This window comes from Octopus bimaculoides, chromosome 3, assembly GCF_001194135.2.
Source record: "Octopus bimaculoides isolate UCB-OBI-ISO-001 chromosome 3, ASM119413v2, whole genome shotgun sequence".
NCBI lineage: Eukaryota > Metazoa > Mollusca > Cephalopoda > Octopoda > Octopodidae > Octopus > Octopus bimaculoides.
The window spans coordinates 117,394,374-117,414,715 of NC_068983.1; the positions used below are offsets into that span (position 1 = coordinate 117,394,374).

The 20,342-nt window shown below is 34.3% G+C and overlaps 1 protein-coding gene across 1 annotated transcript in view; it reads right to left on the reverse strand.

Annotated features, from left to right (window-relative positions):
- LOC106867257 (uncharacterized) overlaps positions 1-18,603 on the reverse strand; it is a 32,501-nt gene extending 13,898 nt beyond the window's left edge. Inside the window, exons 1-3 of the mRNA XM_014912076.2 lie at positions 18,496-18,603; positions 12,666-12,720; positions 3,969-4,110 (exon numbers count right to left, since the gene is read on the reverse strand). Coding sequence (XP_014767562.1) covers positions 3,969-4,110; positions 12,666-12,720; positions 18,496-18,538 — 240 coding nt within the window. The 5' untranslated portion in view covers positions 18,539-18,603. The remainder of the gene's footprint in view (positions 1-3,968; positions 4,111-12,665; positions 12,721-18,495) is intronic.
- Between the last annotated feature and the right edge of the window lie 1,739 nt (positions 18,604-20,342).

The following is a 20,342-nucleotide window of genomic DNA, read 5'->3' on the forward strand; positions in this document are numbered from 1 at the left end:
ATATATATATATATATATATATATATATATATATATATATATACACGAATATTATGAATATATGTACACACGCATTGCAATGTATATGCTTCTGCATAAATATATATTTGTATACGAGTGCATATAAGTACAATATAAGCATGTATGACTATGATGACATATATCAGATATACCACTGAAGCAGCACAATCATGTCAAAATGACGTTGTCTCAAAACTTTGTGACAACAATGACACGTGTGATTTATTAACACACATCGTATAAAGTGTGAGAACATTCTCCAAAACAAAGCTGAATAGCGAATAGCATACTCAGATTAAAATCTGCCGGATAGTGTCGACAAACAGTGTCACTATTTTGCATATTCACAGTAATATAACATCAGTTTGTCAGACGTTAGCACTCATCCGTAAATATTTTGATTGATGAATTAAATAAATAGGCACAATCATAACAGGATACCGGGGTGTCAGAGTCCACTAACGTCACGAGATCATGAGCGTTTTCAATTAACATTTTATAAGGCACACGATGTTCTCCGTAAACGAAATCTATCAGACGATAAGAAGAATAAGTATACGCACACTTTTTAAACATACATGTGTATGTGTATAATATTTTTTCAGATTCATAAAATCACTAGTGTTGTTAGTCTTGCACGTTTTATTAATATAATCATATGTAATTATTATTCTCTAAGTGTAACTGTCAGCGATACAGGTGCAGGAGATTTGTTTGAACCTCTTTTATTGTTCCCCGACTAGATTTTCATGCATCTACGATCTTCGGACAGGAATCTGGAATCGAGTAATAATTTTGTTTCACAAAGCCATACACTTTACATGTGTTATATATTGCTTTCTCATTCACTATTGCCTGTTCTGCGTGTATTCGATAAATTATTATGTTTGGTAGACATTTGCACTCATCTGCAAATGTACTATTGCCTTATTTCTATAAACATGAGCTCACTCTCTTGTGAGGTTCAAAAATCCGGGGTAGGTTTAACTGAAGAGACACACAAATTAAATTGAAACAGTGGTGTCTTGAAATTAATGTTCGTTCGGTTTGATTCTAATCTGGCTATCCGTCGGTTACGATGACGAGTGTTGTAGTTAATTCGATCAACCGAATAACCTGCTCGTGAAATTAACTTGCAAGTGGTTGAGCACCCCATAGCCAAGCGTATCCTTAACATATTTCTCAGGGAGGTTTACCATGACACTGGATGTGAAAAGGCTAGGTCTTTGAATTACAGGTACAACTCACTTTTGCCTGTTGAGTAACAAGAAATACAGTAACTTACCTAAGTACATTTCGCGCCGCCTGGAATCGAACTCCCGACGTTACGATCGTGAGCTGAATAGACTAATTACTAAGCCACGCACCTTCACAGTACACTTAACACAAGAAAAGCCCTGTATGCAACATTAATAAAGGATTCCGCGAAGCAGTATTTGTGAAACAGGATAAGCCCATATCATGAGGGGATTGCATGACTCACAGACTTGCAGTTTGGAGCTGTTCAAGATCGCTGAGATAACGTTAACAAAATATGTGAAGTAATAATAATGCTCACAGGTGATTAACGTGAAACTTAGCCACTCATTCGGATTTATGAGTTGAGATCATACCTCCCCGGAGAATAAATTATTTGGAGACGGGATAAAAACTTCATTTTTCCATGAACATGGAAGTTGCACCTAATAGATATCAGTTTGCAAATGTTCAAATTCAATTGAGGAAAATGATCTGCTACCAGTTGACACTGAGAGTGGAGAAGATATCAAAATACTGGCCTCTAATTTCACAATCATCAATGCATCTAAAAAAAAATACAATTGAAAGTTTATCGTAGCTATTGATAAAATTAAAGGAACATGAGTATTTCTGTGAACTTGCCATCATACCTCCTAAAAATGACATTATACTGGTTAATTCCACCGACATTCAACAATTAGTAGCTCAATTCACATGATACAAGTCAGTTTACCTTGTAATTCACGCTCATAATGCTGCCATAAAAAATTCTCAACTCTCTTTAACATACTGTTCTCCCTCTTCACATCTTCAACTGAAAATAAGGAGATCCATTATTTTCTTATGAAACTTAGGTGCACTAAACTCAGTAAGGATTCAAAATTAATCGACAAAACACTTATGCTGAATATGATCATATGATTGAAGCCACCATTATGACTGCTTGCACCAAAAGAAGTATTTTGCTTTCTATATTTTTTGCTAACCGTCATCAAGTCTCAGCGCAGTCCCTCAGGGTTGATGGATATGAATTGACAAATTCACGTCTCTATCATACTGAGCCCATTGCTCTATATCACGTATTGGGCAAAGCAAACTACTTATCAGAGCACGAAATTGCAGAACCATGAAACTTTGTTGTTTATCTTAAAACATTTGTTGAGTAAAGTACTTGCCTGTCATTTTATCAGTTTAGAATTCCAATAAAGTATACAAACTTAAACATAAAGGTAGTTTAAGATACAAAATTAATATTAATAACAACCACCGATTTGTGTAGTTTCAACCATTTAACAAAAAAAATAATAATATTGTGCATGCTCAGCACCCGTACAAGGCCGAAGACTTCTGTTAGTGTGTGTGTGTGTGTGTGTGTGTGTGTGTGTGTGTGTGTGTGTGTAGGCATGCATGTTTGTATGTATGTATGTATGTATGTATGTATGTATGTATGTATGTATGTATGAATCTATGTATGTGTGTGTGAGTAAGAGAGAGAGATAAAGAAAGGGAAAGAGGTTGAGAGAAGGAATGAGGTCTGAAAATATGAGATGTATAAAAGAGATACTTATTTTTGATACAGCTTTCTCTTTTCCGTTCCTTTTTAATGTATATTTCTCAGAGACTTCATTAGATGGAATGCCTATAACCTGTTCTCATTTTTTATAAGCTACTAAGACGTAATCATTAGAAACAGTGAAGCAAAAGCCACATATGTCTACATTGGTGCGTAATACGGTCTGCTATGGCAATTTTATAGCAGAAGAAGAAATACTTTTCTTTACAAACTATTTTATGTATCATTTATTTTGTAATGTCCTGAAACACATTTTCTCATCCAAGCTCCGATATTTCCTTTCCGTAATGCTTTATCGATGTACAAAGGCAGTTCGGTAAACGAGCATGCGGCAGTAATTACTAATTTTCATTTTTTCCCTTTCTTCCCTTTGTCTAGGTATGATGGAAAATATTAAGAATGCTCAATAAAAAGATGGTCGATTGACAGTGTCGTCAAAGCATCTTGTGACAACTGGTTCGACTGTTTGTTTTCTGGGTTTAAATATTACCAAATTAGCTTTGCGTTTCATTAAGCAAAATATGAAACAAATCAAAGTGTCGGTTCTTCTATTACTATTTCTCCCTTAGGTTTTTTTAATCTGCTCTATAAGCGAGCGGTAAGGAATCTATTCATAGTGTTCTTTTCCCCAAGACGTAAGTGGCTTCAGATAGGCTCTAGCCTCATATCGCTTCAGCCTTCCTACAAAGATTCTTCATAAAAACTAGAGAAAATAGTAAGTATGTATGAGATTATGTATCAAAAAAAAAATTCCTTAACTTCTTTCACTCATCAACAGTAACAGTATTCATAAAAATCATATGAAACACAAATTCTCTTGTGGGAAACGTTTCTCACCTTTCTCAGAATAGAATACCATAGTTACATACTAACGTAACTTTAGTATTCCCTTCTGAGAGAAGTATACATTTATTACATATTTTAATGTGTAATTTTGATTTCCTTTGATACAGTAAGCAACAAAAGTAGTGAAAATAAGAAAACGAATTAATAACGTGAATTTAATTTTTGTAAACAAGAAATGATGATGAATCCCCAAAACAGTTGACTAAAAACGAAATGTACTAAGGCAAATAAAATTATTAATATTAATATCACTTTGACGGAAGTTACATTGATATAAATTCATGCTTACAACTGTGAGAGCTTTGTCAATGACATTATTTGTCGCTGAGATAGGGATGCTTGTATCTGATGGTTTATATGGATAGCAATGCCCCGACTGCGTTATGTAATTATAACGGAAAGATGTACGCTTCCCGATATCTGTGAGATTACTGTAAAAAAGAGAGAAACAAATATCGATTAATTACAAGACATCTATAAACACACTCTTACAAATACACTTATATATACTAATATACACGAATACATGCACACATACTCACACAAATACTCACACACGCACATATTTTATTCTAGTTGAGTCACTCTCTTACTACTATAGGTTTCGCCAGCATATACACGATCTTCAGGCAAGTTATAACTTTAAAAAAAAATTATGGAATTTGAAAATCTATATAGAGGGTTCCTGTCATAGAGTGAAGTAGTGGATAGAAAAAGAAAAAAATGATAAAAAGTTAAAAAAGAAGAAACAAAAATAAAAAGAAATGCAATATAATTGTGTGTGTGTGTGTGTAATATATATATATATATATATATATATATATATATATATATATATATATATATATATATATATATATATATATATATATATATAACGCTACATCAAGGGAGCAAGGGTGAAAACTACCCCATCTCCAGCATGCTTGAACAGCCGATACCTTCAAGCTTGCTGGAGATGGGTCGTTTTCGCCTTTGTGCCTTTGATTTAGTTATATACATATGTACATAATTATTAATTTAATGTATAAATTGCCTATAATAAAATGGTGCTCAAATTAGGGGTTACCGACAACGCATTGGAGAGAAAAGCGATTCTTTCAACTCACGGAACAGAGCCTATATGATCAAGCAAGAGCGATACGAAAAAATTGTTGGTTCACAGAAGTAGAGCTCGAAGCTATTAAAAGACGGGTCTTGGAAAATAACAAAAGTGATAACGATGAAACAATTCTTACTAAGAAGAGTAATCTCATAGCACAGGAAATGAGCAGTTGTAGCTTATTTGATGAGAGACATATAGATGATCTAAAAGAAAACAATAAAACTAATGGTGACATGACATATGAACAAAAGGCAATCTACGACAGAATAAATGTAAAACTACAGGAGAACGATAGCGACATTATTTGCAACCTTAAATGGGTTGATCGATGGAAATTGAACCAAGAAACGAAAAATTTCAATGAAATTCTGAAATACAACAGAACAAACATCACAGAAACAAATAATTTGATCAAGGTAGCAAATATTGTTGTAGCAGAAAACGTGGGTGTTGATGTCAAGAAAAAGAAACGTAATGGGAGTGACAAAAGAAAATATCCATGGTTCAAAAGAAGAATCCAGACAGGGTTAGACATGCGCTCGAAGAAAGTCTCTGTGTTAGAGCGAAAAGTGAAAGGGGAGCTTAAAAGCGAACAAACCTACAGGGCGCTGAAAAGTAAGTATAATATTGACGGAAAGGGCCTGAAAGTAATAATGAAACAGGGTCTCATTGTAAAGAAAGCAAAGATGGTAAGATACGACCAAAGAATGAAGGGTTACCACCAGAATAGGTTATTCAGAGCAGATCAGGAGAGATTCTGTAAAGAAATAAATGGAGAGTGTACAGATGAAAAGTTGATACCAGATAATATTCTCAAACGCGTGATAATACTAATAAATAGCGTGATCAGGATAAATTATCCATACATTGCAGAAAAATACGCTACCGGCCAGCCATGAGACTCGAACTCACATCCCTGTCATTACGCGTCAAGGTAGTGCTTTCCATGATAATCCACATAGAATTTTACTCTTGTTCTTGAAAAAAATATCTACGAATTGCGTTTAACACCAAGAATATATTTTCGAACATTATACATTCGCTACCAAATCACTTCTGAGTAAAATCAATGTATACCTTACACAAAATATCTTTCCTTTTGAATGAAAGGAGGAATTATGAATCCTAAAGCAATGAATATTACAAGGAGCTATTGGATATATTATAATTACGAAGACCTCCAATAAAAAAGAATAAAAATTTTATAATAAACTTTATAACAAAGAATGAAATCTAATACCGTACTACTTCTGTATCATGAAATAGATTTATTTCAATAATGCACGATTGTAATTTCTCTCGGCGTGCATTTAGAAATTGTATACCTGATCTAACTGTAAGCTGTCGGTGAATATCGTCCTTGCGTTTAGGATATTCAACGCCGTTGCATGGAACTATTTATTATATATGGCAAGGAAACTATATATAGCTTAGCATGACAAACGACAGATATTGTATGAGGATAAAATTCTTTAAAATATGATTGATTTAGCAACAACACTTTGCTAATTCTACGTTTCTAGGGATTAGTAGCTGCACAACATATGACAGTCAGTTCTCGTAAGATAGAATAATGTTATTTCTGAATTCTGTATAAGAAATCCGATGAAAGTAGTTTCGTTGTGCACCAGATCAGAATGGCTATTTTAATCAAAACGTTAGCAAAATAATTTAATAAAGCATCATCTTTCTTCATATGTTATCAGTATCAGAATGTGTACGTCAGTTCATCTTCACTAAACGGAATCAGATTCATATGAATGTATGAGTGAACCTATTTCTGATGCATTTCTACATTTTGTTACCTTATTTTGAGCCTCAGACGTGACTGTGTAATAAGAAGTTTGCTTCTCAACTTCACTTGTATCTCTATTATCGCCTCAGGCCGACCAAAACATTGTGAGTGGATTTGTAGACGGAAACTGAAAGAAGTCCGTCGTATATAACTATATTCATATCTATCTATCTATCTATCTGTCTGTCTGCTTGTCTGTCTGTCTGTCTGTATGTCTGTATGTATGTATGTATGTTCGTGTGTGTCTCTTTGTGACTATGTTTGTCCCCCACCACCACCGCTTGAAAACCCAGTGTTGGTGAGCTTAAGTCCTCGTAACTTAGCGGTTCTGCATAAGAGATCTATAGAATAGATACCAGGCTTTAAAAATATGTACTGAGGCCGACTCGTTCGACTAAAATTCTTCAGGGAATTACCTCTGCATGACCACAATCTAATAATTGAAATAAATAAATGATATTAGGTAAAATGATTTTAATTTTACGTATAAATTGTGTTTAGTTTTTATAACTATTATGAAATATCGTGTAACAAACAGCTCTCACCTGAGATAACTTGTCTAAGGAAAGCCAGCTTTCGAAAACAAATGCTATTATTAAATTTATTTTTTAGAAATCCTTGATAATAACCTTATTTGGTTATTATTTTTGTGTAACTACAGTAGATTCTTAAGTAATCAAGCAAACAAACAGGGTAAATGGAGCCCTAAGTTACATTTATGCTTTTTGTGTCTGGGTGTAAATAAGGTATAAATTCGTGATAATATTTGCCGTGGATTCATTCTCTTCTGCATCCATCATAAAGGCAAATACTTTGAAGGTCTTCATATTTGTGATGAGCATAAATATTCGATAAAATAAGGCCTTCTGCATTAATATGTGTGGGGAGGATTTCATTAAAAGTTCGGACAAAAGTATTCTTCATAGAATTGTTATAAGATAGGTTTGAAAATGATAATATAGTTTTTCAACAAACTGGGAAATAATGCAGCAGTTATAATTAAGTGTTTTTTAAGAACTCAACTATCATACTACCCCCGTAGAGACTGTCAAAGCAGAATAGCAGCAGATAAACCGACGCTTGCCAGTAAAAAATATCATTAAGCGATTTCCTCGAATAGATAATAGAGGAACGCATTCATTCTTGGTGCAACTAGAGATAAATAAGTCAATTTAAGTATTTATCACCGTTACCATCAACATCATCATCATCATTATTATCATAATAATAATAATAATAATAATAATAATAATAATAATAATAATAATAATAATAATTACTATTGCTATTACTATTATTATCATCATCATCATCATCATCATCATCATCATCATCATCATTTTTGAAGCAGATTAATTTCTAATGGGAATGCACCACTCAATCAAAAGATGAAAATACTTTCAAGCAGAATATTTGAATGTATTTCAGTAAATTTACGATGTTTGTTTCTTGAGCATAAAACGCATATTCTAACTGTATGAAACATATAATAGAAAAGTTCAAAAATTTTGATTTATTTTGACATTTTTCCTCTGTTATTTTTCCTTAAATGATATGTCGATTTAATATTCTGAACGTCAAGTAAGCAAGATTACATGAGCAGACAAATCGCATGAATTCATACTGACAGCAGCATTTAATTATCCCTTCTGTTTTTACTGATCTGACAATCTCGTTTCGACATTCGCGTGCATTCTCCACTTAACAAATACTATTATATTACACAAGTAATTGTTCTTTATGGCTACAAAGGTCTTCAAAATACTACAGCTCAGCATCAGGGAAAGCAAACTTTATGCATATGCAAGCGTATCTGAATCTATAGTATCAAGTCATATAACGTTCAAATTTAGCAATGATGTTTATAGAACTAAGTTGGTAGCGTTTACTTCGTACCGCGTCTCTTGTATGATCACTAATCGATATGCAAATGATACCCCACGTGGCCCTCACGTTTATCCGCCTCTCAAATTGAAGCCTGTCTTTCTGGTCTCTTGCCAAAGTATTATTGTCCAAATTTTAAGTCCTCTTATCCTCCTCTTCTAAACAATGATGGCGCCATAAGCAGTAATCCTACTGAGAAAGCTTCCACTTTTGTCACTGCTTGCACAACTAAATCCACGCTGCATCTTCCATTAATCCCTTTCCAACCTATTCTCTTTTACTCTACCAGGTTCTCCATTCCGCTTCCATACATACAAAGTACTGTTTTACTTTCAAATGCTTCAGACCAACAAGGCCACTAGACCTGAATATGTCCTTTCATAACACTTAAAGTAAAGAAAATAGTCCTGGAACGTTCATCTATACACACCAAACTCATCAATTATCCCTCACTCTCTACGGGATTATAACCTGATGTTTGGCAGCATGATTCATTGTGTCTAATTCCAAATGAAGGCAACACCTCTCACCTAATGAACTATCATCTCATTACTCTGTCTTTTTTATATCTTAAGCAACGGAGACTGCAATTAATGTTCCAACACATTGAATCGCTCTCTCCTTAGTGACCATCAGTAGGGCGTTCTCAGTGCGAGATCCAGTAGATACCTACTCCTTTTATCATTCCCCAGTAGACATTCTCTTTAGACAAGTAAAACGAAACGAATGTTTTCTCACAAGACTTCAAAAAAGTCTTCAAACTGTGACTTGATTTAAGCTTCATATTGAAACTTCCCGCCTACGGGCTCCGCTCGCCTCTTATCTAATATATCGAAAGCTTCCTACCAGTTCGTACAGATGCGGTTTGTGGTGATAGAACACTTTTTGCTCCTACTATCAATAAATTAAAGTTTTCCCCAGAGTTTGCTTGTGCTCTCCACAACCTTCGTTCTATATATCAACGACCAGCTTGTTGCTACATCCACTAAGGCTCCCTCTTATACAAATGATAAGTCTCTTTATTTCTCCCTATCATTCATCATGCATGTAACATCCACACGTAACCAAAACACACTATACCTGCATTAAGTCCTTCAACAGAGACCTTCAAATCACCCTTTAGAGGAACCATGCTAACTGGGTTTCTTTTAACTGCAAAAGTTTCAAATACTATTTATATCAAGAAATCATTACAATAACAGAACCCTCCCAGTCACTCCAAATGTTGGGTCTCATTATCAACGGGGAACTCTCCTGAAAAAATCTTGTCTTTAGAATCGGTAGAGACACATCCCAATGACTAGCCCTTCCCAGAGCAAAAACTTATTTTAAATATTCAAAAGCGTTTGATAACCTACAAGGCTCAAGGGAGGTTGTCACGCACACAGACATCCTGAGAAAGATCATTTGATTGATTGGCATATAATCATTCATAAACATGCTCTAGACTCTGATCCTAAGGCATGCTGTCTTTTCTGTATCTGTTCTTTATTATCAATACAATAATCTTTCTCCAGCTCTATTTCCATCCTTTAGGCACCACATCTCACTTATCTTTCCACCTCTTGTCATCCTTGTTCGTCCAAACCTTGTATACCCGCACTGATCATTAGGTCCAGTCATTCTTTCCAAGAACATCGGCCTTATGGATTCTTCTCTCTGCTCATGTCTCCCCTGCAAGTGTTAAGCTCTATCACTTTAAATACAATATCTACAGTATAGCCGGTTTCGGGAAGCCTACAAAGACCATGAGCTTTGTCCCTTCTTCAGAGCCAGCAAATTATAATCTACAAAGAATTCCCTGTTATAATTTATAAATTCAATATCTACTTATTATTTATATATAAAGATTGCAACACACTAAGTAGTACGATGTACTAAATAATATGAAGTTTAAGAAAATATTTGAACTTTTTTAAAAAAGAAATTATAATATGGACACAGTGCTAAGGTAAGTTTTGTCTATTATTTTTTATACATTGAATCCGTTTTACTTGATTTACTGCTTTATTAAAGCTCACATTGGTTCTTTGCTCTGTGTAGAATTGTTGAACTCACAAAGGCTATTGTTCGGCTTTTGAAATTATAATACTTGGATAAAGTAACTTACTTTTCGAAGGAGAACAACTGCTTACACGTTTTATAGGTGAAATAGAGCTAAAGGAAAACTTTGTACGAAACCAAAACTTTGTATTATTTAATGTAAGGGGATTTGAAAATATAATGACAAACATTCAGGAATCTAAAGGTTTTAGTATACGCATCTTCAAATTTTACAATAATTAAAATGTCGGTTTAAAACAGAATGTAAAACATAAATGAATATAAAGAAATGATTTATATTAGTAAGAAATATTTATTTTAGTAAACGTTGATTTTAGTGTACAAGCATATCCGAAATGTTACTATGCTAACGGAGCTACCCTACACAGAGTTAAGCCGCTTAACACAAATGGACCTTCAATTCAGTCGCGCATGCTCACTAAGTTATAACGTTATCACCCACTTCCGTTGTTTATAACTGTGCTTGGAAGCAAAATGTGTAGCATGTCGAGGAAGTCGAAAACTTTGAAAATAGTCTTAAGAAATGACGGATCGTGGGTTAATGGCTATGATTCCAAAAGCAAGACCAAAATCAAATCCCGTTTGAAAGGAACAAGATTTCAAGACGTCGATGAAATACAGGAGAATGCGATGAGGAATGTGTTCGCTATCCCCAAAAATGAGTTCCAGGAATGCTTCCATTAATGGAAGTGACTCTAGATAATGTGTATGGCTTCAAAGGGGAACTACTTTGAAGGGTATTAATTGCCGAATCGATATGTGCTTTAGTTTTCTTTTTATAACACCAGTCCCGCTACCTTTTCTGTCAGGTGTAATCCTCATCAACCCGTACTGATTATCGGATATGATTAAAAATCGGAAGGCAATTTTGTACGGATCATATTTCCGAAAATCCTTTGTAACGAAGAATTAATATAATTATTCACAAGAAGCGTGGAATGAGGAAATTGTTTTATTACATAACTTTACAATTGTTTCACTGTCATTCAGTCTCAAGTGTATTCCTGTATTATTATATAATACAGGCAACTGTAGATTGAAGGCGTATCATTATAGCAATACAATCGACTGTCAGCTCATCAGAATTATGTATATAATACATAACCATATGGTTCCGAGTTCAGTCCCACTGCGTGGCAAGTGTCTTCTACTATAGTCTCGGGCCGACCAAAGCCTTGTGAGTGAATTTGGTAAACGGAAACTGAAAGAAGCCCGTCGTATATATGTATATGTATATATGTGGATTTGTGTGTCTGTTTGTCCCCCCAACATCACTTGACAACCAATGCTGGTGTGTTTATGTCCCCGTAACTTAGCGGTTCGGCAAAATAAACCGATAGAATAAGTACTAGGCTTACAAAGAATAAGATCTGGGGTCGATTTGCTCGAGTAAAGGTGGTGCTCCAGCATTGCCGCAGTCAAATGACTGAAACAAGTAAAAGAGTAGAGATTACATACAGACTTCTCATGAGGCGACAATCGATCGTTTTCATATAAAGATACACCTTGAAGTAACTACAACTGCATACATTATATAATAATATAGCGATACTCTTGACTTCAATTGTAAATTCTTGAAACAATTGTAAATTTATGTAATGAAGCAATTTACTCACTCCACTCTCCTTGTTAATAAGTACACACACACACACACACACTTCCTCGACATGCTACACACACACACACACACACACACACATATATATATACATATATATATATATAGAGAGAGAGAGAGAGAGAGAGCTGTCAAACTTAACGGAAAATGGTACCGATTTGTGTGAGTTAGTAATCTTTTTTATATAAGCATTAGTTACACAATAGATCCTCAGCGACTAGAATTGAGAATATATTTTAATAAAGGGCTTAACGGTTTCGTGCTATACGTTTTTTTATATGTAAAATAGTTCCCTGAGTATGTTTCTACATCAAGGCTAGATATTATCAAAATAAAAAATACAGTTCAGGAGACTGATTTATTATTTTTGATTTTCATGAAGTAATGGTATATTAGTAAATTTTTAAATAAAAAAAAAACATCAAACGATAACTTCCCGTTTGTGGCATCCAAAATGCATATTAATGAAATAATTTTATGATAATGCCTTTATTATTCATATTGTAAATAATATCCTTACCGTTGAGGCAGAACGTACACATAGCCTTCTGGGGGAGGTGGTGCAAGAGATGACACTGCAAAACAATAACAACAGTTAAAGGGATTACATAAATTCTTCGTGATAATTGAATTGTATGGACAAAAGCCGTAAAATCTTACGCTTTTAATCAGAAACTATTTTTTTCTTTCTCGTCTCCACTTTCTCTTGTTATAAAAAATTTAGTTAACCTTTTGGCTTCAAAAAGTTTTATCAATACGCGTCGATATAAATATTGTTTTACGGCATTTTCATGCAAATCGATTTAGTTATTATAAACCCTTGACTGCATATAAAATAGTACCGATAATATGAGACATTTCGATTTAGTCGACGATCACTAAACTTCGTATAGTGACTTCTCAACAGAAATTAAAAGTACTTTCTGCCGAAATACTCCACCACGAACTTGTACGAACCTGTGCCATACTTGAAAATCGGTCTTAATATACGGTCAATGCAGGTTTACGTGACTTCGAACCCTTAATCTACTCCGAAAAAGTATGCATCTTATAATTATCTTCATAGGTTTTCCCGAAATATTTTCCTTTGCTCTGGCATCCCCAATACAAAAGAAATATTATGTATCGGGGTTTTGGGGGACATCTCGTTACGTTAGAGCTAGCATATCTAATATATTGGGCAATAAGAATTAATGAAAATGACAACCACAATAAAAAGGAAAATCGCTAGAATAAGGATTGGCAAGAAAGAAAAGACAGAATAAGGATTGGCAAAAAAGAAAATACAGAGAATTTCAAAGTCAAGATTATAAATTGCATAATATAATGCAGGAGAGATTAAGTCTGATCTTACACATTTTCATTGACAATTCCAAACAAGTTTCCGCATTATGAGCAAAGACTATTCTAAGACACACCAGATTTCAAATGAGTGATACAACAAGCATATTGAGTGAAAGTGACTATCAGCCATCTAGAAGTTACTGGCTATACTTTATTTTGTTGAGGAGATCTACTAAGTCTAAATCTGCCAGTAGTTGTCACTGTACTTGCGTAAGAATTATGTATTTAACCTTATTGACTTTTCTCTTCGTTACGGGTATATCTTTAATTTGGGCATTCCTTTTGCTCACTATTTGAAGATTTTTCTCCCAGTTAACTATATGTGTATCAGGTGAAGGGTATGACTTCGAAATTTGTCTGAGTCTTTTGTAGGAAAAATTCGATTGACAATGACTGTGCCACTCTACACATGAAGAATAATTATTTCTCCTTTTAATGTTATTGGGATGGTAGTCTCTGTAAAACAACGGACATGTTCTTTACTACATTTAATCACTTAACATTCCATTGAAATACTGAGGTCCATTTAACTTTCTGTACTTTCTCCTGACTAAAATTGTAATATTAAGCCAGTCTTTGAACTGTTTACCTATCTTGGTGCTTTTCGTGCGGTTTAAAATAATAAATAATTAAATTAGATGCTTCATCTTGTTTAAATTCTTTTACTATAGTTTAAGTTCTTTTACTATATAGGGACTTTTCTTTCTCTGGGAAATAAAAGCCGTATGTTAGTTTATACCGATACTGATATAGCAAAATGAATAAGATACCAGTCCAAAAGGTAAGATGAGAACTTGTATCCCATCACTAACTCAGTAATGTATTTATGTTTAAACGTTTGGCTCTTAATCGTCCAGTGCACCTAACAACAAGAAGATACTTCTCTCTCTGTTGTAATAAATGTAAGTACTAAACTATTCAAAACTGGTTGGTTAACACGCAATGATGGTTCCAACTGGTCACATTGAATTACTGCGTTATTCAGTGGCAATGATAGAACTCCAGCTTGTTTTGCAGAAAACAGAAATATTACAGAAACTAGAGACAAAAATGTGAAAGTCTCAGTATGTCATTGATCAAATGGTTTGATAGATGAAGTACCATTACAAATAATTTTCCCCTCCTACTACTTACACATTTCTCTTTATTCTATTGTTTGCTTTACCCCAGAAACAAAAACAAGATGAAGAAAACTAGCACAGTAAAATATTTGGAGAAACGTTTTTACCCCCATTATTTGTTCAAGTACTTAAATGTATGTGAAGATGCATGGCTCAGTGGTTAGAGCATCGGGCTTGTAATCATAAGGTAGTGAGTTCCATTTCCGGACCGGGTTGTATGTTGTGTTCTTGAGCAAGACACTTTATTTCACGTTGCTCCAGTTCACTCAGTATAGAAATGAGTTGCGACGTCGTTGGTGCCAAGCTGTTTCGGCCATTGCCTTTCCCTGGATAATATAGGTGGCGTGGAGAAGGGTTCATGGTGTGCATAGGCGACTGCTGGTCTTACATAAAACAACCCTGCTCGGTCTTGTACCTCGGAGGGGATCTTTCTTGATGCAACCCCATGGTCATTTTCTTATAGCACAGTCTGTAGATTGTTGGACAAAACAGAGAATTTAGTGCTGTCTATCTGAACTCAGAATTCGAATATTTCCGATGTCAGATTTTTCTTTTGTTCCGGTGGGATTTGATATCGTAAGCATCACTTAAACCAAATTTGTTTTCTGGGGCACATAATTTTCATTTAAATTCATACTTGTTTCAGACACATAAAGCTATACTGAAGAGATATATATATATATATCGCTTAGTTTCTGAAGATTGTTAAGAGAACCATTTACGTACAAACCACGAAGTATTCTTCATTTTAATCAATCAATTTTTATGAAGGCGGAGAGAGGACGAAATATTTTTCACGCCGCACAACATTCTTAGCGGCATTTTTTCTTACGTTATGTTCCGAGTTTAAATGCCACCAAGTGCGACTTTGTCTTTTATCCTTTCGGGGTCGATAAAATAAGTTCCAGTTGAACACTAATGTCGATGTAATCAACTTAACTCTTCCCCCGAAATTGCTGGCCTTATGCCAAAATTTGAAACCAATATTCTAATTTTTATTTTATACTCAAAATTGAACTTTAAGTACTTCTATCTCTGAAGTGAGAAAAACATAACAAAAAGGGGAACTATTGCTAGCTATTAGTTGGGGAGGCAAAAGAAGGGTGAGCAGATTATACAGCGATGTTGACAAAACGAAAGAAATAAACCTCATTCTAAATCGGGAATTAATCGTAACATGATGATACCTAGTCACATGACAAAATAATTCTTCTGCCTGACAGAAGTTAGAGGTTTGATACTAAGTAGAAATTCACCAGTGGTAAAAAAAGGTACCTCCAATTAAAGAAACAAAAACATTTAGATTTTAGTATTATTTTTTTTCCACCTGTAAAATACGTTGAATATCTCGCTACAGACGAATTTGTCTTTCAATTCTTTAGCATCAACAAAGTAACTTCCTCACATGTAGAGGGTTAATTCAATGAATCAAATCAATCTCCTGAAAGTACGTTAAATTTTACCAAATTATTGACTCTGCTTTCCTCCAGAGTTGATTTCTATTTCCTCTCTTTAGCAATATCAGCTATCCTCTGCAAATGATTATAAACAGCTGATTATGACACTTACGTGTAAACTTGTCTTCTTCTAATATAATACATCAGTATTACTATATTTTTGCTAATGGCATCAAAGGCTGTGTCAATAAATATTTTGACTTGGCGTTTCTATATTGTTATTTTATCCGATATGAGACGTTTCCTTTCAATGCCCTGGGGACAATAAATTAGTTTTCAATGACGGATATTAACCTAATCATAACTTTGCATCATGTATAGTTCTAGGTGTTTACAGAAAATGATTCCGTTTGTCTAGTTTTCCAATTTTCTGGATACCTCCTCATTATTATATAGTAGCTCTATATATTTCATTGCAATTCAGCCATCAAACAATCGAGCGGTCTTATGATGCTTCGTATCATCGAGTCAACAAAATTTGAAGTATTATACATCGCTTCCTCAAACTCTTAGAACCACCTCCTATTATCAAAGGAACACATTTTTTTCTAACGTAATACACTTTAGGATATCTTTCTTTACAAGAATATTACATTTTACAACGTCCAATTTGGGGCCAACTGGTGAAATCTGTCTTTCCTAGTTATATTAGTGGTATCTATGTTTTCGATCCTAGGTGGATAAAATGCTCAGACGATCTTAGTTTTTAGAGAATAACGAAATTCAATGTTCTCTCTCCCAGCTCACAACTTCGAAAATTTCTGTAATGTTGGTTTACTGTATTGGTTAATGGCATTATCAACTAAACGAATTACGCTACAGTAATGATTGGCATTTAATTAAATCTAAAAAGTTAAAGTTATTAACCTATATTGTATTTGAAATTGGAGCGTAGTGACTCAAAACTAAATACTGTAAAACATAAGGTCAGAAAGTATTCTGCTCCACACATTTTAGAAGTCTCTTCCACGCGATATATTCCCAGCAGTGAATTGACATTTATTCCTAACTGAATAAAATACATTCATTTAAAAAACTAACATGAACATCAAAATTAATTTTCCTCCTCTTACGAGTAATTGTTGTTGCGCCTAAGTAGTAGTCCATTAGTTACACAATCCAGTAGGTGATGCTTCTACGCGCTCACTTTACCTGCTAGAAGTTGCCACCAAATGACAACCAAATGACTTAATAAATTACACATAAAGTAATACAGTTCTAACCATACAACATATGTTTAATCAAGGTTGATACATTTGATATCAGAAATTTGCTCAATCAGGGATTCAGAGGAAAATAGGAGCTGAAATTAAGTAACAATCTAATAGCCACAAAGTTCCATGAAGTAACATTCATTCACTAAGCTCAGGTGATGAGACAATACTTTCTCACCTCGCTCGGTTTTCCACCATAGGCATGCTGCATTTTTTCCATTCTCAGAATTTCTGCAGATGAAATTTTCTCTGTAATTGATGCTACATCTTAAACACAACCCAAGGTTACTACATTTACTTTTGAGATGTATGTGGCTACGTGCTTGTGTGTGTGTGTTAGTGGGTGGGTGTGTTAGTGGGTGTGTATGTGTATGCGTGTGTTTGTGTGTATTTGTGCACGCTCGTGTGTGCAGGCGCATTACTGTGTATGTACATATGTATCAAATCGGTAAAATGTCAGGTTCACCTTTCCTCCAATGGGCGATTGAAAAAGTACCAGCAATGTTTAAAGGCAATCGAATCAAATACATCAGCCTAATAAGAGAAATCTTAATTTGTAGCTTTGTGAAAAGAAATTAATTACTAAGACTGAATGGAATTTTCTTAGCAAATCTTTAGGCAAGCCCCCCCACCCCATAAGTTCATGCAACAAGTTTTCCTCTGATAATTCTCTTAAATTTTGCTTCTAATATACATTTTCATCACCACTCCAATATACATTTCATCCCCACTGAGAGCAAATTCAAAACAAAGTTTTCTGCCGGTTGCAGGACTTCCTTGTTAGACTGGTCTTCATCTATGATTTGTCGCTTGTTGTTATTCATTTGGGTGAGGAATGCTAAGCTATATATCACACGCAAATAATAATAATAACAATAATAATAATAATAATAATAATAATAATAATAATAATAATAATAGTGAATTTCACAAAAGAACAACTGAATTCAGTAATGCAAGCCAGTAAATATATTCCTGGATTTTATTTTGCATGAAGTTAACTGCTATAACTTTAAATAGACCCGTTAAATTGATATATTTAAAATGTGTAAGTATAAAGAATATCTAACCGTATAAGTGGAACATATATTGTATATGTTTTTCATGTGTTCAATATAAGATTATAGACTGGAATTTTATCTATAAGACGTAACTTGGTTTGTTGTAGCATCTAAACAGAAATGAATTATGTAACAAATTGAAAATATACTTACCCACTGCTATAAAAGTAGCCACAAAAATACCTGTTTCTATCATTTTAGGAGATGGTTAAGAACATGGTATGCTTGTCGCCTCTTAGCGTTTTTATTAAAATATTACCTTATCTTATTATCAAAAATATAACATATGAATGTTCCCATAGCTATCAGATATGTATTACATCGTGTTATCGATAGCTATAGCTCCAGTAAGATAGCTCACTTTATTTTTTGTGTATTTATGCAATACGTGACATTTTAGAAATGATAATTAATTTTCTGCTTTGTCAATTCGAAAAATATGCATATTCTTGAAAGAATTACTGAATCCTATAATTAAAACATTTACATTCACTTCAAATGTAAAGCCTCACAATCTCTGATGATCGTTCCTGGTGATTCTGCGTACATAACATAACCCACGTCTAGTCATTGTCTCAGATCCAGAACATACTTCAGGTTTAATAAATTGGTAACTCTTTACAAACCTCAAGTAACAACGATGTACCGCTCACTTCAAATGCGACGTTGCATTCGCTAGATACACAAAAATAAATCGCAGAACATGTCATCGGACTTATGAACAATAGTTCCCTCACCAACAGGTTTCAATCTATTATCAAAATTATGCTATCGTCCCACTCTGTCCTTTTTGTCTCTACTGCAACGGCCTCTGCTCCTCGTCTCCTCTTAACAATTACTTCTCCATTTACATTGTTTCTGCAAACTTCAAATTACTAATGTTCAGTCTCATCAAAATGGATCTCATCAGTATCGAGAAGAAGAATTCTGGCAAACCCATAGAAAACATATTTGACTTCGCAAATATTGAGAAAAGTTAACAGAAGTATTTTCTAAGTGGGTCATTTTAAACGGCATGGTTGTATGTTTAAGAAGCTCACTCAGCAATCACGCGGTTTTGCATTTAATCCCATTGCATAGCAGCTTGGTCAAATGTCTTCGCCTTTAGCTCGTAGCCAACCAATGCTTGTTAATGAACTTCATAGACAGAAACGGCGCGAAAGCTCATGTGTGTGTGCGTAAGTGTGTGTGTGTGTGTGTGTGTGTGTGTGTGTGTGTGTGTGTGTTTGTCTGTGTTTTTCTGTGTCTGTATGTGTCTGTGTGTGTCAGTGTGTGTATTTGTTGTCCACCCCCGACCTCTTGACAGCCGCTGTTGGGCGTTCACATACTCTTGACATAAAAGAGACCGTTCAGCAAAAGTGACCAAGAGAATAAGTATCAAATCTAAATAAAATAATTGCTAAGATCGATTTGTTCGGCAAAACCCTTCAAGGTGGAGTCCCAGAGTGGCTACTGTCCAATGACTGAAACATGGAAATAATAATAATCCTCCGTCACTATGTTTCCGTGCGTTTCTTGCTAGAAAATGATGAAATGTCAGCATATCCTTCAATTAAAAGTATTAATTTTATAATTATTGATTTGGAATGCCATCTAGGTCAGCTTTACCTTTCAGCTTTTCGGGGTCGATATACTAAGTACCAGTGAAATGTTGGAGTTGATGTAATCGACTAATCTACTCCCCAAAAATTTCAGGCCATGAATCTTTAGTAGAAAAGATTATTATTATTATTATTATTATTATTATTATTATTATTATTATTATTATTATTGTTCAGTAGTTTTATTATTATTGCGTACTTTCACTTCACTACCGAGCGCAGCTCTGTGTGCCTTGGGTATGTGCTGTGGTTTGCTTTGATGCTCTTATGGTTACTGTATTGAAAGGGTTTTGCGTAGGATGTGTGCAGTGCCCAGTAGTGCAATTTTCTGTATGTTATATATATTTGTAAGTCCTGGTGTTTTTGTTATGCATTTGTCTGAATATTTTCCAGGTTTTT